The following is a 23,573-nucleotide window of genomic DNA, read 5'->3' as shown; positions in this document are numbered from 1 at the left end:
GGCAGATAATCTCATGAGACCACCATGTTTTGAAGTTAGGCTACACTGCATATGCAGATCGTCATATTGTTATCAGATATTGTATCTTTCCTTTCAGTATTCATACCTCTCGTTTATTTTGGTATTCTTATTGCTCTGTATACGTATTCCAATTTTTTCCCCTAATGGATTAAGATATATTTTGGAGTAGCAACAAGGAAAGTGAATAAGGTATACAAGGTCTGTTTCAGGGTGGGAGTGGTAGCCCAATACATGCCCTGGATGAATGCATACTAGGGGCCTAGTCTAGCTCTGACACCACCTTGTGAATATGAGAATATTTGAAGTTCTTCATGTGCCAACTGAGTTTGGTAAACTATCTTGTAAGACTGGGAGTGTGTATGCTGTATATAAAGCATCTGTCAGAATGACTGGAAAATATTGGGCACTTAATGAAAGACAGTTATGATTTTTACCTAGGCAATATCACCCTCCTACGTAGGAATGTTTTTTCAATCCAGGATATGTCCTAGGAAATGGAATACTCCTAGACAAAAGAAGATTGAATCAGCCAAACATTCACTTTAGCAGGTAGAATTAAATAGATTTTCCCCATTAGGGCATGTTTTTAAAAGCTTGTTTAATTTGATGGAGAGAGAGAGAGAGAGAGTGAGCACAAGCAGGGGAGGAGCAGAGAGAAAGGGAGAGAGAGAGGGAGAGAGAGAGAGAGAGAGAGAATATGAATCCCAAGCAGGCTCCACACTCCATGCTGAGCCTGATGCAGGGCTCAATCCCACGGCCATGAGATCATGACCTGAGCCAAAATCAAGAGTCAGACACTTAACTGACTGAGCCACCCGGGCAACCCCAGAACATTTAATTTTGGTGTGTGGTTTTTCTTTCCCCACCTGAATGCAACTCTGAACTCCTTGGATTTTGTCAAGGACCAACTCGTTAAGCTTTTCTCTATTGTCCTTACATTCAAATCACCTCTATTTTCATTTGTTTCCTCCCCCACCCCCAGTCCCAAAATGTAGCCTTCTCTTAGAATTCACCAAAATACAGTCAAGATAACCTAATTAAAATGCTCTTTTAATAGAGTGGGCTCTGTACCAGTTCCAGGAAGAAAGTATCTATACTGTGGCTTCTGTGTATGTCATCTCAAGGGAGTTCACCCTTTTATCTCAGAGAGTCCCTGGAGACAATGTGTTTAGAATAGCTATTTGTGCACTATATTCTTTTGTATTGAGACTGGAATGAAGACGCTCATGATTTCTGTTTTTTTTTTCAGAGCTGAATTGTGTCCCCCCAAATTTCATGTTGAAGCCATAACCCCCAGTACCTTAGAATGAGACTGCAGTTGTAGATGAGATCATAAGAGGTGGTTAAGTTAAAATGAAGCTTTTATGGTAGGCCATAACCCAGTCTGGCTCATGTCCTTATAAGACCAGCACCCACAAAGAGACACCGGAGATTCATGCACACAAACAGACAGCCAAATAAAGAGGGTGGCCATCTAGGAGCCCAGGAGAGGAGCCTCAGAGCAAACCAGCCCTGCCAGCTCCTTGACTTTGGACTTCTAGCCTCCAGAACTGTGAGAAAATAAATTTTGGTTTAAACCACCCAGTCTTTGTTATTTTGTTATGGCATTCCTGACAGGTTAATACACTGCCCCAAGTAGAGATTTCTCTCTGGATTATCTACGAAGCCAAAGTCGTTTGTAAGAATCTATTTTAATGGCCTCCTCTTTACCCCCCGAGGTAAGGAAGGAGCCTCCACACTATGGTTACGTGGAGTTGACACATGCAGCACTGGACAATGTAGACACGAGATAGACAACCAGTTATTAGCCACGTTTCCTCGCTGGCTAGGGGATAAGGCACCACGTGCTACACAGTGCGACACGGGGATACCGGTCAAGAACACAGTGAATGAGCGAGTCTGTGGGAGGCATAGTTTGGTGTCAAGAGCTTGAGGTGACCTTTCATTCCAGTGGTGCTGTGTCATCAGCTTCTTTGAATAATTTTGCATGCTAGTAAGGAACAGAAATCTGCCGCTTAGGAATAAGCAAGGTTTGTGCCTTGTTCCCTTGATAAAGATGACGGTTTGGTAGGGGCCCTTATCTGTAAGTACAGAATATCGAGGGGGAACTTCCAGTAAGACAATTTGAGGCCCTGTAAGTTTCACTAAATGTCAAGGAGCCCGTAATATTGAACCTTAATTTTAGAACTTACAGCTCAATGTAGTTTTCGATTCAAGGATTTTTCTTTTCTCTCACGTCTGAGATGCATCATCTTAGGGTATGGCATCTGATCGCCATTGCCACAACCTCAGTCTAGTCCACTGCATAGTTTAATTTGAAATTACATGACATGGTTTGACCCACAATATCCCAAAACTTAAACGGTCTTATTTTGGGGAACTTACACTCTGCCTGGCCCCAGGGCACCTCCCTTCTCCCTCATTGCGTTTTTTGTTTTTGTTTTTGTTTTACTTTTTTGTAAGACACAGAGTTTTGGGATCCTTATGATCCCATCTACTAGTTTGTAAAGTTCTATGGGAAAGGCTGGGTCTTTATCTTAGCATCCCCACTCCTAGCATGGAGCCTTCCAGAAAGCACGTACTCAGTAGACATTTGGGGAATAAAAGAGAGAATGAGGTCTAACTTGTTATGATTTGGCATATCCTAAAACTAAACATATTGAGGTATAAATTATTTAATTTTATAAAGCAAAAGGCTGAAAGGAGTAAAGAACACCAAAGTTGATCGTGTTTTATTGTTTTTTTATATTCCATTATCACAATACATTTACTATGAGGTTCTTTTACGTTTCCATGAAAATCCCTATTGTGAGGTTATGTTTTCTTACTGCGATGATTTTTTTAAAAAGCCTCAGACTTCAGTAGTCTGCTGGAAGTGACCCTGTTACACACAGTGGCTATAGGTCTGGCTTCAGCTCTTACTTCCTCATCTTCCAAAGTTTCTTTATATCTTGCTGAGAAGACACTGGGAACTGTGTCATTGAACTTGGCCAATAATTCAAGGACTTTCATCTTGATGCTTTCAGTGTGGGCTTTTGGGCCCCATAGGAACTCACAGCATGGAGGATCACTGTTGGACACTTGGCAGTGTTCCCGGTACTCTAGCTTCACCAAATCTTTGGTGATGAGCTTCTTAGGCTCCCCATAGACGGAGTGCTTCCTCCCACCATATACTTGCGTCATATTCAGGCATTTCCAGATGTCTTCCTCAGCAGCACAGTCGCCCTTCATGAAGATCACACCCAGGACTGTCATCAGGGTAGACCGGTCTTGGGTAACCCCCTGCCGGCGCACACCCTCCCATTGTTAGGGAGTTTCACTTTGCTGACAAGGTCGTAGGAGTGGCTGGTTGAATCCACTTCCTTGAAGTCTACAGCAAAGACAATCTCGATATGTTCAGAGGCTCTCTTAATGATCTCAGAATAGTATTCTTTGTAATTTTGGCCACTAATCTTTAGCATTCCTTCAGAATGGGCTCTTTCATTCTATATTGGTACAGAAGAAACTGTTCCAACAAACCCATCAAAGCATGTGATCTCAGTAAAAGGTGGGAGCCCAGAGAAACATAGATGTTTCTCATCTTGGCTATTCTCACCATCAGATATTGTACCAAACATTTCTGAAGAAGTAATGGTGGTAGATGGGGCAAGACTCTTCGGAAGTGCTAATTGAGTCATTAGCTGATAAACTCTGGGTATTACCTTTTGAAACAGGGGAAGAAGAGGGAGGAGACTCTTCCACTGCTACAGGGGCCTGAACTCTTGTGTCACCTCGAGACTGGTGGCATTTCTCATGAGTGCAGTGCTTATTCTTCTGACCCTGAGGGATGATGGCTGTGATCAAGGTCAGTGGTCAGGAGTATGAGTAGGAGAGCAGGTGGTGAGGTCCCACTAGAGGAGGAGGAAGGTTGACGGGGTGTGTGCACCTTTATAAAGAAGGTACAGTTGGTTTTCCTCAAGGGCACTTCTCTCACCACCCACAGGGCTCCTTTCCTCCCAGTTGGCTTATCCCATGGGAAGCTTGTGAAGGAAATTAGAGATTTAGGCTGCTTCCTGTCAGACCTGCCTCGGGCATACTGGGGTGATAGCAGGAGCTGCTGGTCTTGTGGTTGAGAAATCACCTATTTCACAGTCAAGACCATCATTCAACTAGTGGCCAGTCATGGGGTTTTTGTTTTGTTGTTTGTGTCTGTTTGTTTCACCTCTGTTCCTCTGATGTTGACATCACAAACCTCCCTGGTACCCATGATAAGGAAGTGAAAGGGGTCCTCAGCTTATGTTTCCTGTCCCGGTCTGACTGTTCAGTGGGGAGTTTTCTATCTTGGCCTCTTTGGGGTCCTCAGTCCTCATTAAGGTCCTTACCTGGGGTCCATATAGGGCCTGACACCTCCACCCCTTTCACTGAAGTGTAGCTGCACTTTCGATCTAAGGATTTCATTTCCCATAAACCTAATATATATAAGTGTTGGGGCAGTTTCTACTTGAAACTCCTGCCCTGGTTCTTCAAGGGCTGAAATTAAGGGCAGAGCCAGAATCTTTGCTTTCCTTTCTGCCTCGTGGTGAGTAGTCCTTTGGTCCTCGTTTTGAGCCCTGACCCTTTTCATGGCCTGGAATTCCTCCCTCCCTTGCCCTTAGGCCTGCCCCTCATATCACAGCCTGCACCACCCTGAGACCCCTAGAAGAAAGTGGGACTCTCATCTGATCCTACCTGTCCTTGGTCTCCTGAGGCTGAGAGTAAGAAACTAATGCTTTCCTATTCCTACTCTTAAGGGGTGTGTGGCTCCCTTAGTCCACAGGGTATTCCTTTGATCTCCAGAAAAAAAAAAAAAAAAAAGAAATCTTCCCACTGCAGCTGCTTAGGCCATAGTCCTATAGACCAAGTTTCTCAACCCTTTATGACACCATAGGAGGAAGTATGTCGTACTCTGTCATCAATGCCCAGGTATCCAAAGGGTGCCAGCAAAGTCAGAGTTCTGTATGATTAATTCAGTTCTGAGGGAAAAGAGCTCCCTAGGTCCTTACTCAGGATCCTCACCTTGACTAGGACCTGAGACTCCTTTCTTCGCTTGCCTGAGATCCCTTCCCTTAGAGCAAGGCACTCGGGTTTCTGACCCTTTTCTTGTCGAGTCAGCCTGACATCCTTACCGAGGCATCCCAGGGTTGATGGCAGGGGCAGCCTCTGTGCCAGCTCACTATTCTGGGGTCTGGGGTCTCCACAGTCATCACTCAGGATTCTGCCCATGTTGAGTGGCAGTACCTGGGATGCCTCCCTCTATTGTTAGGTCTCAAAGCCACAGACCGAGTCCATCACTCCCCAAGGTGTCAGAGAGGGAAAGTCAGGGAATGCTGCATGAAGCTACTCCTGCTTATGCCTTTCCAAGTATGGCATCAGGATTCAGGCTCCTTGGGGCCCTCTCTGATCCTGGTCTTCCCTTAGGATCTTCACCTTGACTTCCAGCAAGCCCTGGGTTTCTGCTTTCTTTCAACCTAAGATTACCCATGTAGACCAAAGCTCAAATGTCCCTGAGAGCCCTGAAAATAAGTGAGGGAAGGCTTATCTTGGCACTTCTGCCTTGGCCTCCTGGGCCTGAGAGGGGTCACAGGCCAATCTTCCTATGAGTCTAGTTATTATGGGGTGTTGGTCTCCTCAATCTTAATTTATCAGTCTTCCTATGGACTCGGGTCTTTTTTTTTTTTATAGTTTAAAAACCAAATACAATTATTTTTTATTACAGGGTCACAGTTTTTCATATTCAGTGCTTTGGGGGAAAGTCTTTTCTTCAAACAATTCCTCAAATCGTGTTGAAAAACATTTCATGTCTTCTGCAGTGCCTCAGACGCATAAATAACAACATTAAGGGGCACCTGGGTGGCTCAGTCGGTTAAGCGTCCGACTTCAGCTCAGGTCATCATCTCGCCATTTGTGTGTTCGAGCCCTGAATGGGGCCCTGTGCTGACAGCTCAGAGCCTAGAGCCTACTTTAGATTCTGTGTCTCCCTCTCCCTCTACCTCTCCCCTGCTCACACACATACTCTCTCTCTCAAAAAGAAACAAACATTTAAATTAAAAAAAAATAAACATTAATATACATATTTGTCAGTTAAACAGCTAAAAATGGTAATTTCACTCTTGTGCAGTGATGATCCAGATTAGGTTTCAAGGGAGTTAAATTTCTGATGACCAGAGCACCATCCAGAAACCTGGGGAAAATTTCTCATGGTACAACCCAGTTGACTGACGTTAACTTGTCCATTTGCAAGAATAGTAGGCATGCTCACAGGTAGTTGCTATTTTGCTTTCTCATTAGTTGTCTGAGATTCACCACACGATGCAGTTTCCTAGACTGTGTTAACTTGGTCATAAACTCTTGGACATTGGTGGGGAAGTCTGAAATGGGTGGTCCAAGTGGTTGCTCTTTGCTCCCTGACTTCAAGGGTGGCAGTAGGAGCCAATGGTGCCAAGTTTGCACCGAAGCTCGGAGTCCAGGTGAAAAAACTCATAGCCCTGCGTTCAGGCACCAAATAATGAGGTTTTGGGGGTTGTGGGGGGTTTGGAGCTGAGGGCCAAGAAGGAATTCTTGAAGACCTCTTTAGCACAAAAAGGTGATTTTATTAAAGCATGGAGACAGGACCTGTGGGCAGAAAGAGCTGCTTTTTTTTTTTTTTTAAGTTTCTTTAAAATTTGTTTATTATGAGAGCAAAAGGGAGAGTGAGAATCCCAAGCAGGCTCCATACCAGCAGTGCAGAGCCTGATGGAGGCTCAAACCCACAAACTGTGAGATCATGACTTCAGCCAAAAATAAGAGATGCTTAACTAACTGAGCCACCCAGGCACCTCTCCTGACTCTTCTTTGAAAGGCTTCCTGGGAAATACCTCATCCTTCCAAACTCCTGCTTAGTCTCCCTACTGCAAACCTGGCAGCAAATGAGTTGATTCCCAGGAGTAATGTGAGGTGATGAAACTATAGTAGAGGCAGGGTCCAGGGCCGGTGGTATGCTATCGCAGATCTCTTCTTTCTTCTTTCTTTCTTCTTTCTCACACACTGACCTCTTCTTTCTTTTCACAGACTTAGCCTCTTACATAATTTCACTTCTAATAGATTTGTTTTCCACAATAGAGGGACTGAGCCACATGATACTGTGATTCCCTGATCTTTTCAGGTTTATTGACATTTCCTTTGTTGATAACATTATTGACGCTGAATACTGTCTCTTTCTTTATTCATACTTAACATTGATTTTGCTATTGCTTGTTCCTTGGGCTTTGTCTTCCAAAACCATATTTGGGGTGTGGAATCATGGTTTTTAACACCTGAAATACAGTTGGGAGTAATGAGCAGAACAGTGAAGTAAGTGATACACATATGCCTTGGGCTGAGAGGAGTGGCACTGTGGGCTCTCAAGGAATTCAGAGCCAGGGTCTAGTCCATTGCTGTCACTTGCCAGCCTTGAATTTAAGAATATTCCAAGTTCTTTATTCGGAAAGTGAGTCTGATAACATTTGTCATGTAGGACTATAGACATATAGGTGATGGATATTACCCATTTGGCATGGTGTTAGGCAAAGTTTGGTGCTTTTGTTTTTTTAATGTTTAGTTTTGAGAGAGAGAGAGAGAGAGAGAGAGAGAGAGAGAGCACAAGCATGATCCAGGGAGGGGCAGAGGCAGAGGGAGAGAGAGAATCCCAAGCAGGCTCCGCACTATCAGCGTAGAGCCCGATGCGGGGCTTGAACTCGAACTCACCAACCGTGAGATCATGACCTGAGCCGAAATCAAGAGTCAGATGCTTAACCGATGGAGCCACCCAGGTACCCCACAAAGTTTGGTGCTTTTAATGAACGGCCGTTATTACTGAGATGATTGTGACCCCTGATGATAAAATTGTTTCTTCACAGAATTTTATTTCCAGCCTGTACTAGACAATATCCAACTACTAACAGTATAGAAATCCAAATCCACTGAAATGCTACAGGGCAAATAAAATCCGTAGTATTTCTCCACTAGAGCATCTGTTGTTTAATATAGGTATGGGGCTGTCTTCCTCAATTGGATGCAACTGAAAGTTTCTCTTTGTGTCAGGTACCAACGACTTCCCTTTTAAGTCCCTTTCCATCCAAACCACCCCTGTTGTCATTCATTTTATCGCCACCAAAATTCATGCCCTCTCTTAAGAGTTGGACAAATTGTACTCAAAATAACCTAGTTAAAATACCCTTCTGACAGAGTGAGCTCGGGCACTCCCATCCCATGAAAAGCAAGAAAGTCCAGGGCCTTCTTGGCATCGCACTTCAATGAAGTATTACCCTTATTACTCAGAAGCTCTCTGGACGTTCTCTGCCTAAAATACCTCGTTTGTGTACTGTGTCACCTGCACTGGGGCAAGCGCATAGGACCCATTCCATTCAGGCCTCAGCTAGGGACTGATGCTGACACTGACAACCCCAGAGTAAATGTGAAAAACTGTTTTCCACTATAGGCCTGGGCTCCCAATTCTCAGAACCATCATCTAAAGACCTGGCCCCTTGCTGCCCACCACTCCCCCGGCCACATCCAGCCCACAGCACAGCCTGGCTTAAAATGACCTCCCCAAGGGACTGGCATTTTACCAAGCCCAACAGAGCGTTAACCGAACACTTTACACTAGACTTTTCTCACCTAGGACCTCGCCTTATGCACCTCTTCTTTTTAACTTGTCATTAATTTATTTCTTGGAGTGGATCTCACCATCTTCACTGTATAACTGCTGCTAGAGTCTACAGTTCTATGTGCATTGGTTTGCTTATTTTTCTTAACATTCCCAGTGCTACCAGGGGGCTTTCCAAAGAGAGGGTGCTCAACTGATACTAGAGGAAAATAAATAAATAGCATTTATTATTATTGAAATAAATGAATAAAATAAACCAAGAAGTTTATTTAATTTCTTATACATTTTGAATAAGCTACGCAATACCCAGGTGTATGTTATGTAATTTTATGAGCAAAGAGCCCAAAGAATAAAGCAAAGAGTTAACCGTCCTTTACTTAAGTTTCACCGCCTGGTGATCCCAAATATTTTCCTATGAGGCTCTTTCATGTTCCCATGAAAAACCCCATTTCAGTGCTCTGTTAACCAGTTCTGTAGCAAAAAGGAAAGAATGAAGGCATTTGAGCTTGTTTAAAAAAAAAAGGCAAACCCTAAAACGTGAATGGTAATAATGTGATTTCTCTGGCATTAGTAACCTTAGGTTCTGAAGCAGAATATCTTCACTAAACTGAACAATATTTGAAAATTAAAAAAAAAAAAAAAGCTTACAGATGACTTTAATGAAAAAAACAAACAAACAAAAAAGGCAAAGATCTTCATTTTGTTCCCTCCAGCCCCCAACTCTGCACTACTTGGAAGGCCAAGGGCCATCTTTTGCCTCACCTGACTCACTGGATTCTGCGACAGCAGCTGACCCGGGTCCTTGAAGGCTCCCGCGCCCTCCCCCCACCCATCACCAGGAGAGGCCACCCTGGCTGAGGCTCTGGGTCTGTGAGCTGCCTCATGTAGCAGGGCCTCCTTATACATTTGTCATCACCAGAAATGGAAGTCACATAAGTCACATCTAGTCACAGCTGTTTGGACATTCTGAGAGCTAACAGCGGGGGACAAAACTCCATGGGACTCTACCGTTCTGAGGTGTGTGAAAGGAGTGTGTTTTATACCATTCAGAACCAGCCCCTTTCAACCATACCTGAGTTTATGTTCATGAGGTGACTTTGGAAAGCTCCTAAGTATGGGTACTGGCTGCCCAGGGGGAACCAACCGTGTATTTAAGGAGTTGGAAGTTTCGGCCCCACCTCCTGATCTGCGGGGAGGGGAGGGAGGCCGGAGATTGACTTAATCGCCAACAGCCAGTGATTTCATTAATTGTGCTTCTGTAACGAAGCCTCCGTTAAACTCCTAACCAAAGTGTTTTGGAGAACTTCCAGTTGGCTGAACTCATGGAGGTGCTGGGAGGGTGGGACAGCTGGAGACAGGACAAGGAACCCCTGAACGCCTTCCCCACACCATGCTCTGTGCTTTTCTTTTTTCTTTCTTTAATTGATGTATTTATTTTGAGAGAAAGAGAGAGAGCGAGAGCGAGCACGCGTGCAAGTGGGGAAGGGGCAGGGAGAGAGAGGGAGAGAGAGAATCCCAAGCAGGCCCTGTATCACCAGCGCAGAGCCCGATGCAGGGCTCGAACTGCAGGATCGTGACTTGAGCTGGAGTCAGACGCTTAACTGGCTGAGCCAGCGAGATGCCCCTATGCATTTCTTACATTTGGCTGTAATTTAGTCCTGTCCATTCATGAGAAATCAGTAACCTACTAAGTACATCATACTCCTGACTTCTATAAGCCGTTTTAGAAAATTCTTCAAACCGCAAGAAGAGTCTGTGGGAATCCCTGATTTATAGCCAGTCAGAGGAACGGGAGGCCCAGATTTGTGATTAAGTATAGGAGAGTCTTCTGGGAATGAGCCCTTGACTTGTGAGATTTGATGCTCGTTTCAGTAAATGTTGTCAGAATGGAATTGAGTTGTAGGACACCTGGCTGCTGCTTAAGAATTGGTCCATTTGGGGGATAAAGACACTAAACCCTATACTGCTGGTGTCAGCAGTGTTGTGAGTAGAAGTGTAGAGCACATGTTCTTTTCTTGTAAAATGCATTTGCTCCTTTTCTGTGAAGGCAGTGATTTCCCTTTGTCGGTATTTTCTTCCCTGATCTAACCATTGTGTTTCTGAGTCATCCTATTTGATTCCTAGTGAAATCCGTGGTCTTTGCTCATCCCCAAATTGCAAGGGAGGCTTTGGTTATTGACCACTCGGGTAAGCTCGCTCATTGCTGTGTTTTTCAGAGGCCAGTCTCAAATAACACACCAGTAACAGATTCCAGAGTTGGACACGAGGGCACGCCAGGGAAGGCCCCGGGCGAGGATGCCGTCTTGCAGGAAAGTGCTGGAACCAGGCGCACGCCTTGCGGCCAGGGCAGGGTCTGCTTCCAAGGATCCATACGGCTAATGGTATGTGGATCTGAGGTGAATGCAAGCCACAGACAATCCCCAAATTGTGGTCTCTTTTCACAGTAACCATCCTCTTCTATGCCTGCTTTTAACATTTTGGCTACAAGTTCCTCTTTCTTACTGCCTCAGATCTATTTTGGAGGACTGGGGAAAACAAAGTGAATTGAGAGACACCGTGTCGGTCTTCATCTGGGAGACACGCAGTGGCACGGTGTGGCCTCTAGACAAATTCAGACCAGGGCTCTAGTTCTGGGTCCGTCACTTCAAAGCCAGGTGAACTGGAGAAAACGGCTAGTTCATCATCTGCAAAGTGAGTCTGATGTGTCCTCTCTGGTAGGATTGTTGGAATATGTGCAGTGTTTGCAAAGCATCTGAAACAACGATCTTCTAAAGAGTGGCATTTCTTACTATGATGATTAGGACCCCAGACAATAATACCAATTCCTCTGGGATTTCGGGTTTGTTTGTTTGTTTGTTTGTTCGTTTGTTTTTATGAGATGTCAGAAAAACTGCAGCACCTTTGGAAAGAAGGAAGTACTGCTTAGCCAGTAAAGCTATGTACATTTTTCCCGTTTGAAAATGTGTTATTTAATCTGGGTGTGGAGGAGTCTCCCCCAGTTCGATGCAATGCAGAGGTTCTAGAATTGGTGTCATGGACAGTTTCCCTCCCGGGGGCCTTTCCATCCAAACCGCACCTGTGTTCATTCCTTTCACCACCACCACGAATCTAGTTTTCCATAAGAGTTTGCCAAATTCCCCTGAAAATCGTTCAGTTAATAGAATGCCCCTGGAATGGAATAGCCTGTGGCCCTCCCAGCCCGGCGCAGAGATAGTGACATGACATCTCACTCTCCAGGAGTGTCACCTTTGTTTCTTAGAAGCCTCTTAGACAGCATGTGCCTCAAACATCTGTTTTGTGCACTGTGTTCACATGCACAGGAACCAGAGCCCAGGACCGCTTCTCTTCCTGCCCCAGGTGGAGAGCCTGTCTGGTGTATCCAGCATCCCAAAGTAAGGATTAAGGGCAGGATTTCATTCTTACCTATAGTCAGACTCTCAGCTCTGAGACCTGCCGTCTGAGGGCCCATTCTCCGCTCACGATTCTCACCACTTCATCTAGTCCACTACCCTGCTTAACTTCAAACGACCTCCTCTACAGGAAGTCAAGAGTGGCAAAGCTCCCAAGTGCCTAGCTGCAGAGCACTTGCTCGTGGCTACTCTCATCGGGAACCTTCTCTCTCTCCCTGACTCCTTCTTTTCACTCGTCATTTACATGGGTCCTAGAGTCTGGGTCACCGTCTTGCTGATAGGGCAGCAGCTCCTAGACTAAAAGTCTATGGACAGTGGGAGGGTCTTTTGCGTAGCATCCCTAGTACTGGCATGAGGCCCCCCCGAGAAGAGATGCTCAGTTAACGGTTGTGGAGGAAGAGAGATAGCAAGCAGAATGCCTACTTTGTTATTATTTAATTTCTCTCGCCATCTTGAATAATAGAAGAAATGGGAGATACACATCTTTTAGTTTTCTAGAAAGTGCTAAGAGAGTCCTCCACTGCTTCGACCCTAACGACATTCTTCAGTGAAAAGGTCCAGAATCTCCCTGAGGCTGTACTTGATGTGGGCGTAGTTAGTGGTAATGGCCCTGGAACACGTGCTGGTTTGGGCGCTCAACCTGGCAGCGTCTGCTCTAGAGGCTTTCTTCCTCCTATCTCAAAGCCTGTTCATAATGGGATGGGAAGGCACCGAAGATGGTAACATTGACCTTGGCCCACAATGACCAGACGTATCTCTTGCTGGTTTCAGCACAGGCTCGTAGACCCACATGGGAATTCACAGAGAGGAGGATCACTGTTGGGCACCAGTCGGTACTCCAGGTCCTCGAGCCTCATTCCATTTTGGGTGATGAACTCTTCATATACGAAGTTGTTCCCCCACCATATGCCTAAATCTGACTCAGAACTTCTCAGTTCTTCCCTGCTGTGGCCCAGTTGCCCTTCATGAAGCTCATGCTCAGGAGTGTCACCAGGAGATGGGTCTTGGGCAAATCCTTATCGCCACTCACACGCCCGTGGTCAGGAAGTCCAGGACGCTGGCAGGAGCATCAGAGGGATGCTCTAGCATCACTCTTGCATCAAAGGCACCCCACTTCCTTTAATTCAAGGCCAAAAGCCAATCCCTTTCTCCTCAGGATCTCAGGGAAGCGGTTCTTAGACATTTTGTCAGCACCTTTCAGCATGACTGCTTTTCTAATGGGTCTTCATGTTATAGACGTGCAGCAGAAATTGTACCAGTATAACTTGCCTTCCTGCTTACAGGAGTTCTGTGGGAGCTCTCAGTGGATGGTGCTGTCCTCTCCTCAGCTTGGTTGGCTCTTGGCATTGTCTTCACATCTTGGGCAGGAAACCCCTACAATAGAGGTAGTGGTGGATGGGGCTCTCTTTGGCTCTCGGGGAATGCCAGAAAGAGGGAATCTCTGCAGAATACCCCCAAATCAGGAGAGGAGGAAAATGGGGGACTCTGCTGCTGCTGCTGCTGCTGCAGTAGACTGAGCACCCTCAAGACCTTGGGGGCATTTCTCACAGAGGCGGAGCTTACTCTTTTGGCCCTGAGGCGTGACGACACTGGTTAGGGACAGCAAATAGCAAAGGCACCTGGGCACCTGGCTCTGCCTGACATCAGAGGGAGATGATGTGAGCCCCATCAGTGGGGAGATTCCACCTTGGCTTCGACCATGGTTGCCCCTGCAGGGTCCTCGAGGGCACTGTTCTAGGACCCCACAGGGCTCCTGTTGTCCTGGTCAGCCTGGGTCCTGAGCACCCTGTGGAGGAAGGTGTTGGGAGTCTTGGGCCACTGTCAGACAGACCTGCCTGGGAGTGAACCAGGGTGACCACAGGGGCTGGCAGGGGGGGCTGCTCACTTTGTCACCTCGGGGCTGGGACACACCCTTCTGCCCTCTAGTGGCTTCACATCCAGGCTAAGGATCTTAACATCCTTAGACATGCTATAAGGGAGGAATAGGGGATCCTCTGCCTGTCCACCCTGCCCTGAGCCTTGAAGCGCTGAGCAGAGGTGCAGCTGGACTCTTTGTTGTCCCTTCCACTCGGGGGGTGGGGCAGGGGCCCCTCAGTCTTCAGTCAGGGTTCTCACATTGAATCCTAGGAGGGCCGGTGGCTCCTCTCTACCTTCGCCTGAAGACATCTCCTCTTAGGAAGGCCACAATGCTTTGAGACCCAGTAGAAAGAGTGAGGATGACCATATTTGGCCACCCCTGCCTGTGGTCGCTTGAGACACAAAGTTGTGGTAGGCAAATCTGGAACTTATGATGGTTTGCCTCCCTGGTCCTCACTCAGGTTCCTCAGTTTGACTCTGGGATGGCCTCATTCCTTCCTCTCTTGATCTCTTACTCTCCCTATTTCTCTGTCACGCTGACAGGAATTGAGGGTTGCCTTCACTCTGCCTGACATCTTTCCCGATGTCTCCCGGGACTGACAGCAGGGCGGATATGATGTGCTGCACCACTCTTATGGTTTTCATGCTCTGCTCCTTTTTCAGGGCCCTTACCCTTATCCCTGGCACAGCCTGGCAGTTGTCCCTTTTCTTGCTTCCAACCAAGGGCCTCACCACCCCGAGTCCCCAGAGGTGGAAGTCACATAAGTCACATCTAGTCACAGCTGTTTGGAGATTCTGAGAGCTAACAGCGGGGGACAAAACTTGATGGGACTCTACCGTTCTGAGGTTGGTGACACCTACAGTCCTCACTCTGTCAGGATCTAGGAGGCCTCCTTCTACTGACCTGAGTCCCCCAAGGCTGGAAGCCAGTGGGTGACACATTTGCATACTCCTGCCTGGAGCCCCCAGCCAGGTCTGACAGGGCGGTGGGACTGTTCGTTCTTCTCTCTTTTCCGTTGTTTCTCTTGGCCCTCACTCAGTCTTCACACTGCTTCTTGCCATGACCTGGAGGCCCGTTCCCCCACGCTAAGGCTTTTCATGGCCTAAGACCACCTAGGGGGCTGTGAGGGTTGCCTCCCGTGGCAGCCCTTCCTATGGTCCCATGGCCGACAGTGGCCGAGGTGTTCTGTGGCGTCTCTACCTTTATGGTTTGGGTGGTTCCCTCTTGACGTAGGGCCCCATGCCGGATTCTTGGCATGACCTGGAGTTTCTCCCTCTGCTCCGCTGAGGCTCGCCCCTTCGACCCAGCGCCTCACCTCCTCCACGAGACACCCCCAGAGGACACGAGCGGGACAGGAATGCCAACATTCCTGGGTTTGCGGAGAGAAGACAGCAGTGGTCGGGCTCTGCGTGGCCCCGTGTGTTCTGGCCGGTGTCCCTTTCCCCTGATTTAGAGTCATCAACTTGCCTCCAGTTAGGGACGAGGTTTCCACACCGTGAGGACCGAGGCTGCTCCCGTTAGGCAGAGGCCCTCTCCTCCGTGAGACCACTTCCCGTGGAAAGAGGGGACACCTCAGCTGGAAAGCTTTGCCCTGGGCCTCCTAGGACTGACAGCAAGGGTGGGACTCTGGGCGTTCTCCTCTCTTCTGGGGTGAGGGGTCCCCTTGCTCCTCACTCACGGTCCTCCTCTTGACTCATGACCAGCCCTGGGACTCTACCCTCCACTCACCTAAGGCCGTGCTCCTCAGACTAAGGCTGTTACCTGCCTGGACATTCCGATTTGGAAGTCAGGATGAACCCTATCTGTCCGGGGCTGTTGGGATCCTCTGAAAGATCATAGTAGGGGCTAAATTTTAGGACACTTCCCTCTTGTCGAGTGACTAGCCCCTTGGGCTTTGCTCGGGTGTCTAACCTTGACTCCGGGGAATATATGGGACTCCTTCCTCTACTGAGTCGGCCAGCCTTCCGGCAAGGCTGTCATCTTCCTGAGACACTAGACGGGGAAGGCCGGCTGCTACTCCCTGGCTTCCCCCTGCCGGAGGCTCTGTGTGGTCCCCTCTGTCATAGGGGTCCACTCATCAGCCCTCAGTATCCTCACCTTAAATGCCAGTAAGGCCTGTTGGATAGGATCTGCTGCTTGGACAGAATCGGAGCTGCTGCCCCAGCACCAGAGACCTCGCCTCCCCATGAACCCCCCTCCTCTGTTCCCCACCAGAAGAAATGAGGGGGAGCCTCAGCCGGAGAGCACCGGCCACAGCCACACGAGGCGGAAAGCAGGGTATGTGTTGTGGAGCCCCTGGCGTTGCAGGACGGGCAGTTCCTCCTTCCTCATTCGGGGTCCCCACCTTGCTACCTGTCAGGCTAGGACTCTTCCCTCCACTGCCCTGAGGACACAGCCCTTAAACTGAGGCTTCTCTATCTCTGAGAACCTTGAAGGAGGAGGGGATGCTCAGGTACAGCTCTACTTGAGGCCCTCTAGGTGTGAGGGCAGCTCACCTCGGTAATCCCATGTTCTGGGGTGTGGGTGTCTAGGGTCCTCATTTTGTCCTCTCCTCAGTTAGAGGCTGCTGGGAAATCCACATCCCTGCCAACCCTCGAGCAGGTTTCTGACTGCGGGCCTTGCAGGGACTTGGGTGCTGTCCCTAGGAAGATGTGACATTAGGCAGGGGTGGGGGGGAGGACTGGGAGGCTGGGGGTAGGGGGCTGCCCAGATGGTCTGCTGCCAGAGAAGAATCACTGTGATCTCTTCCTTCTCTTTGCCAGCTAGACAGCATCTTCCGGGGCTCTCCTTCTAACAGATTTACTTCTTATAGGGACAAGGCAGGGCCCGTCAGGATTTTGAGAGCCCCTGATCTTTTCGGGTTGTCTGATGTTGCATGTACAGGTGATCCTGTTGACACTGGATGTCAGTTTTTTCTTATCTTTGGTCACGCTACACACTTATGTAGCATTATTATTACTGTGGCTGTGTATTCCAAAACGCTGCTTTGGGTCAGGGTTTTGTTTATCCCATGAGATAGAGTGTGGAGTGATGAGAAGAGAAAGAATGAAAAGCTGGGAGGAAAGGAAGAGCATGGGTCTCGAGATGGGTCTAAACCAGTCCAGAGCAGGGATCCAGTCCAAGGGAGGTCACTCACCACTCCCGTGAACTTGAGGCATTTACAGGTGCTTTGTCTGTAAAGGAAGTTTGCTATAGGAATGTTGGAAGTTATGTACCATAGGAAGCATTTCACATGCTCAGTAGAAAAATACCCGGCCTGAACGAATGGCAGTTAGGATTGGTATGAACCCCCAACCTCCCACCCCCCCCCCACCTGAGTTTGGTTTTCCCTGAATGCTTATGTCCAGAGAGAAGGAGCAAGAGTGGGGGGAGGGGCAGGGAGAGTGTGGGAGGGAGAGACTCCCAAGCAGGTTCCACACTGTCAACAGAGAGCCCGACCCGGGGCTTGATCCCACCACACTGGAGATCGTGACCGAGCAGAAACCAAGGGTGGGTCGCCCAACCAACGGAGCCACCCAAGGGCCCCATCTGAGTTTACTTTTCATCCACCAGGTAGCAGGGAATATACAGTGCACAGAGACAAAACAAACATTCTTGAGAATACATCTTTTCTTTTTACTAAGAGAATGAATGGAAAAGACAAACCATGAATTAAACACCTTTTCTTTTTATTTAACTAGTGTTCCTCCGTTGGCTATTCCCCACTCTTTTCCGTTTTCCTCTTCTCACACGGCCATGAAAATCCCTACTGCATGCCATGTTACCTACTTCTGGACCATAAATGCAATATGGATGGTCTGTGGCTTTGTTTTGCACACAGCAACACTGTAACTCTCCCTTGAGGAACAGCCACGGAGGTAAGAGCCATGCCATTCTTTATATTCTAGCGCTAAATAAGGGATACTAGGAAAAAACTTGTAAACACCTAAATAAATACGAATGATATGTGTGTTGATATTAGTTAAGAGTTTAGAACAAATATGAAGGAGATCTACTTACTTCCCTCCAGCCCCCGGACTCTGCACTACCTGGAAGGTCAAGGGCCCCCTTCCGCCCCGAGCAGGAGGAGCAGCCGCCCCACCCGCCTCGCTAGATTCGGCGGCAGCGGCCCACCCGGGCCCGGGACGGCTCCCCGGCTCCCGAAGGGCCCGCAGCCTCGCCAGCGGAGGCCACCCTGGCTGCGCCTGCGGAGCTATCGCGCGCCGCCTCTTCCAGCAGGGCCTCCTGGTACAGCTGGGGGAAGCAGCTGGGCACCGTGTCGTTGATCTTGGCCAGCACCTGCAGCACCTCCATCTTGCTGGTGTGGGCGCGGGCTCTCGGGCCCCACAGGAACTCGTAGCGCTGAGGCTTGCTGCCCGGCACGTGGCGGTACTCCAGGTACTTCTGGCGCACCAGGTCTTGGGTGATGAGCTTCCTGGGCTCCCCGAAGATCGGGTGCCTGCGGCCCGCGTACACGCCCAGCACGTTGAGGAACTCCCACACCTCCTCCTCGCCGGCGCGGTTGCCCTTCATGAAGATCACGCCCAGCAGCGCCATGACCAGGCCGCTCTTGGGCAGCCCCTTGTCGCCGCCGTCGCCCTCCAGGCCCGGCTTGCTGACCAGCACGTAGGCCCGGCCGCCGGCGTCGCCCTCCCGGAGCTGGAGGCCGAAGAGCAGCTGCAGGCGCTCCGAGGTGCGCCTGAGGATCTCGGCCCAGTGCGCCTCGTACTTCCTGCTGACGATCTTCAGCAGCGCGGCCCGCGTGATGGGCTCCTTGCTGGCGTGCTTCTCCAGCAGGAACCGCACCAGCATGTCGGCCTTGCGGCTGAGGGGGTCTTTGCGGGCGCCCGGGCCGGGGGGCGCGGCCGGGCCCTCGGCGCCCTGCTCACGTGGCGGGCTTGCAGCGCCTGCGCCGGGGGCCCCGGGGGCCCCGGGGGCCCGGGCACCCTGAGGCTGCTGGGCTGCACCCGCCCGGGGGGACCCCGGGGAAGCCTCCCCAAGGGGCTCCGCCGCCGCCGCCGCCGCCGCCGCTGCCGCTGCTGCGGCGGCGGCCTGAGCACCCTCCACACCCTGCCCCTCACCCTGGCCCTCGTGGCGTTTCTGGCGGGCGCGCAGCTTGTTCTTCTGGCGGCGCGGCATGACGACGCTGGGCCCGGCTGGCAGGCAGCGAGGACACCTGTAAGAGCGGGGGCGGGGGGCAGGAGTTGCCCTGGGCTTCGGCCAAGGCCGCCCCTGCAGGGTCCTCGAGGGCACCGCTGTGCGACCCCCCAGGGCTCCCGACGTCCCGGTCAGCCTGCCCCCTCGCCCACCCCCCCCCCCCCCCGCCGAGCACCCTGTGGAGGCACGTGGGGGGAGCCTTGGCCCCAGCCAGACAGCCCTGCCTGGGGGCCACTCGGGTGACAGCGGGGTTCCGAACTGACGCGGGAGAGCCCTGGGTCCCGGGTTTGGGGGCCCTCCCCGCTCACATTCAGGCTCGGCACGGTACTTGTGGGCCCGACCCAGGCCCCCACCCCCGTCTCCTGCTCTGAAGGCGACCCCGCCACCTTCCAAGGGACCCACGGGGCCGAAAGGAGGGAGCGCCTCGGCCCCCCATGGAGTCAGGGGGCACCTGGTGCTGAATGAACACTTGTGGCAGGCCTTCTCTGTCCCGGGTTCCTTGGGTGCTGGGAATGACGCAGAATCCCCACTTGGGCTCCATGTAGGACCTGGGACCCTCCCTCCCACTGACTGCTGGCTGCAGCTTCGGGACACAGCTCCCCCCTGGCCTCAGACCTGGTATTTCTTAGACGTGGCGGGCTGTCTCAGCCTGGCCTTCCTTTCCTGGCATTTGCAGGGTTGACACGAGCGGACAGGCCACGTTCCCTCTGGTCCCCGGGGCCCGGGCCCGGACCCTACCCCCCCCCCCCCCCACCCCCGCCCCACCCCCGCCGGCCAAGGTCAGGAGCGGGGACGCTGCGTCGCCCCGGTCGCGGAGTACGGAGTCCCCCCAGTCCTCACGAGGGTCCCCTCCTTCCCTCCACAGGGCCTGGGAGGGATGGCTCCCTGTGCTGAGCCACGCCAGCGTCCAGCAGCCTGGGGCCGAGGCCTGCAATCCCTGACACCCGGCGGGGGAAGCCAAGGCACTTGGGATGAACGGCCATGACGGGGGTCTCCGAGCCCCCGGAGCAGGGGCGGAACGGGCCAGGGCCTGCGTGGGCCCCTCTTTTCAGGGGTGACGGGGCTGGGGGTGTCGGGGAAACGTCCCCGCGGTGGTCGAGCCAGGGCTGCTCTCACCTTGACCCCTGACGGGACGTGGGACCCCCCCCCCCCCTCGTGTTCAGCCGAGGCAGCGGCTGTCCGACCAGGCCTCACTGCCCAGCGCCGGGAGGAAGTTGGAAGGGCCACTTCCGGTCATGTGGGCCTGGCCCCCAGATCGACAGCGGAGGGGGCGGGCTCTGGGGTTGGCGTGGGGGGATGGGCAGGGGGGCCGCGTTCCAGGGGGGCTGGAGTCCCTCCCGCAGGACTGGCACGCGGGCTTTCGCGCACTCTTAGCGGCTCCTGTGAACTCTCCCTCTGCTGTGCTGTGTCCGAGGGCCTCAGACCAAGGGTCTCGTTTCCCTCTAAGCACCCAGCAGTAGGAAATGTTTGGGGGTCTGAGCTTAGCAGCCATGGCTGGGGCTCCCCCGAGCTGACAATGGCCAGGTGTTGTTGCCTTTGGGGGAGCCCGTGTTCCGTGTGGGAACTGCCTCAATCCTCTCTCGGTGTCTTTCCTTGAGTCCTTTTGGGTGCTGGTCGATGTCCCTCTTGTGCCTTTAGGTCGATGCCATCACTGCCTGTGACTCGGGATATGAAGTGCAGGCTACTCACCTCTCCTGGCTACTGCTGCCAGAGGCCTTCCAGAGACGGCTGCGGGAGGACAGAGTCCTCTGTGGTCCCGTGTTGGAGGTTAGAGATGTTGCACCGAGTTCTTCTCAGTCCCAGAGTTGCTCCCGTTTGTAACTGAAGCCTCTCACCCCCACCATGGTATTGAGAACCCCACAGAGAAAGTCAGTTGCTTCCTAGCCTCATAGCTCTGCCTGTGTCTTCTCCTGACTGACATCACTGCCATTTCTGAAAGCTTCTGGGATACAATTCTGGCCTGTGCATAATTACTATGATACTTGTATTCTATTTTAACATTTTTGGTTTTTTTTGTATTTTTGTGTCTTTCTTTTTTTTTTGTATTTTTGTATCATTTGTATTTTTAACATTTTGTATTTTCGTATCATTTCCCTCCCAGCCTCAAGTAGGGTGTTTTTGGGGTTCTGAGCTTAGCAACTCTACTTGGGGCCCTCCAAACAGGACAGGACAGGGACTATTTTGTTCTCTCCTATGTCGTGCATGCACCTCTCATTAGTCTCTCAATGTTTGGCTTCATTTCTAATAGTTCTTTGGTTACCTCTAATTAGCTGGCCTAAGGCCAACTCCTTATACCACAGGCTTTGACTTTGTGAGCCTCCTTTCATGAATTCCTTCTCACCAGGTCACTCCTGCCTGAGGCTTCCCAGAAGTGGCTGCCATAGAACGAGAATCCTGCTGTGTTCTCTTTTCTGGGTGGAGGAGCCCATTCGATTTCTTTCAAGGAACCTGGAGTTAGCAACTCTGGAGTTCTTTCCTTTGCTCACTTGATACCTCATCACACCCCCTATCAAGGCCCTTAGGAATCCCATGGAAAAGTGGGTTGCCCCTTAGCCTGATCACTCTTCCCGGGGTTTCTTTGGCTGATATCATTCTTACTGATCATGGTTTCTGGAACCAGTTTCCATCCTTATGTGCAATTATTGTGATACTCGCTAGTAGTCTGTTTTATTTTATGCGTTTTGTTCTCGTAAGATGTTAATAAAGGCCAGTTCACATTCACTGGCATATTTTCAAGTGGTTATTAGCACAGCCTGTGGACTCATGCTTCCAATATAAACCCCTGCTTTGGTGCAGTCCTGGTATTTCCCCTTGGTCCTGGCACTTAGGCTCTAAAGAGCTGCCTTAGGTTCCTTTATTGAAGGTGTAGAAATTCATTGTCCTAGGGAATACTGAAAGGATCAAGGGCTGGACTTAAAACCTTCCCTCCAGTCAGTTCTGTCATCTGCCTCTCTTGCAGGCTACCTACTGTCCTCAGTCACAAGCAGGCCTCTGCCTGCCCACATAGATATTCTAGGTCAAGACAGAGTTAGTATTCCCCAGGGGCTCATCATTTTTGTTGTTTTGCTCTTGTTCATATTCGTTTTGTTTGTTTGTTTCTTTGTCAGTTTTTCCAGGGTTGGTTTTGATTATGGGAAAAAGCAACCTGAATTGGTGTCATTTTTGTAGCTGTAGGTAAAGCCATAAATCTGTAAATACAGTAAAGAGAATTGACAGCTTTGCAGTGTTCTCTTTTGTATAAATAAACATTGTAAACTGCTTTTTTGAGTACTATTTTTCGGAAGTCGATCAGTAAGTTTTTATAGTTGTCTCCTAAAGAACTTGTAGGTGTCTTTTTGTTTTTGTTTTAGGTGTATCTTGGCTATTATTGTTGTTTTCAGTGATATACTTTCCATTACATATTGTAATTTGTTAGTGATTTTGTTGGCCAGATTCCATAATTGACTATATTGATCTTTTATATATCACCTTTCCGAAGTTGCTTATGTATCTTAATAATTTCTGTACCGGGGCGCCTGGGTGGTTCAGTTGATTGAGTGTCCCACCCTTAATTTCAGCTCAGGTCATGATCCCAGGATCCTGGGATCAGGCTCCATGCTGAGCCTGGACTTGGCTTGGAATTCTTTCGGACTCTCCTCTGCCCCTCTCCCCCACTTGCATACTCTCTCTTTCTCTTAAGAACAAAAAAAATTAATTAATTTTTTAAAAATCAAAAAAAAAATAATTTCTGTACCAATTACTTGGAACTTTTTAATTAAGAGATCATATTGTTACCACAATTTCTTTTCATTATTCTTTTGTCTTATTTACTTTGGTATTCTTATTCTTGTGTGATGGTTGTGTACTGGGTATTTTTTTTTCATTCACTCATAGACAGAGGATTTAATACCACTTATCTTTGTCTTATCAACCCTATTGCAGTGGTTCACGTTTATTATATTCACTGTAGATTTTAGAAAATGACAATTCTTACATATTTTTAAAAATATGGAACACTTTGCAAATTTGCCTGTCATCCTTGCATAGGGGCCATGCTAATCTCTGCATCATTCCAATTTTAGTATATGTGCTGCTGAGGGGAGCACAGAAATTCTTGTCTAATGCAGGTTTGCCAAAACTTATTATCATCAACAAGTGTTATTTCTTTATATATTTTGGGGGACAAAAGGCTTTTTCTTTATCCTCGTACATAGTCCTGTCCCTTTCCCCCCTTTTTTGTCAACATAGTGATTTCCATTTGGCAGTGTTTTCTAATGTTGATTCTCTGCTATATTGGAAACACTATGAATTGATTTAGGGTGTTCGTGCAAGCAAGCTTGGTTTCGGTGTTGTTTTATTGAGGGATTCTCATCTGGTCTTTGTATCAACAAGAGGTAGCCTATTAAAATGGTTGAATAGGGGCGCCTGGGTGGCGCAGTCGGTTAAGCCTCCGACTTCAGCCAGGTCACGATCTCGCGGTCTGTGAGTTCGAGCCCCGCGTCAGGCTCTGGGCTGATGGCTCAGAGCC

General features: G+C 49.6%; 2 protein-coding genes and 1 non-coding gene across 3 annotated transcripts; all 3 read right to left on the bottom strand.

Annotated features, from left to right (window-relative positions):
* Positions 1-2,738: 2,738 nt before the first annotated feature.
* Positions 2,739-4,867, bottom strand: MAGEB5 (MAGE family member B5). Its single transcript, XM_042974596.1, is given in 5 exon segments — positions 2,739-3,279; positions 3,282-3,484; positions 3,487-3,548; positions 3,550-3,946; positions 4,729-4,867. Coding segments are annotated over 4 exon segments (831 nt in total). The 5' UTR covers positions 3,699-3,946; positions 4,729-4,867; the 3' UTR covers positions 2,739-2,862.
* A 12,733-nt stretch (positions 4,868-17,600) lies between these two features.
* On the bottom strand, positions 17,601-18,838 carry LOC122235257 (melanoma-associated antigen B4-like; the record flags this gene model as incomplete). The annotated part of the gene is made up of 1 exon (XM_042973936.1): positions 17,601-18,838. A coding segment is annotated over one exon (819 nt), but the record flags the coding sequence as incomplete, so codon positions are not given.
* Positions 18,839-23,047: 4,209 nt separating this feature from the next.
* On the bottom strand, positions 23,048-23,151 carry LOC122235563. Its single transcript, XR_006213617.1, has one exon. It is a non-coding gene; the product is annotated as a U6 spliceosomal RNA (small nuclear RNA).
* Between the last annotated feature and the right edge of the window lie 422 nt (positions 23,152-23,573).

This window comes from Panthera tigris, chromosome X (assembly GCF_018350195.1).
Source record: "Panthera tigris isolate Pti1 chromosome X, P.tigris_Pti1_mat1.1, whole genome shotgun sequence".
NCBI lineage: Eukaryota > Metazoa > Chordata > Mammalia > Carnivora > Felidae > Panthera > Panthera tigris.
Note: the sequence above shows the minus strand (reverse complement) of the source record. Positions and strands in the feature narration are given on the sequence as shown.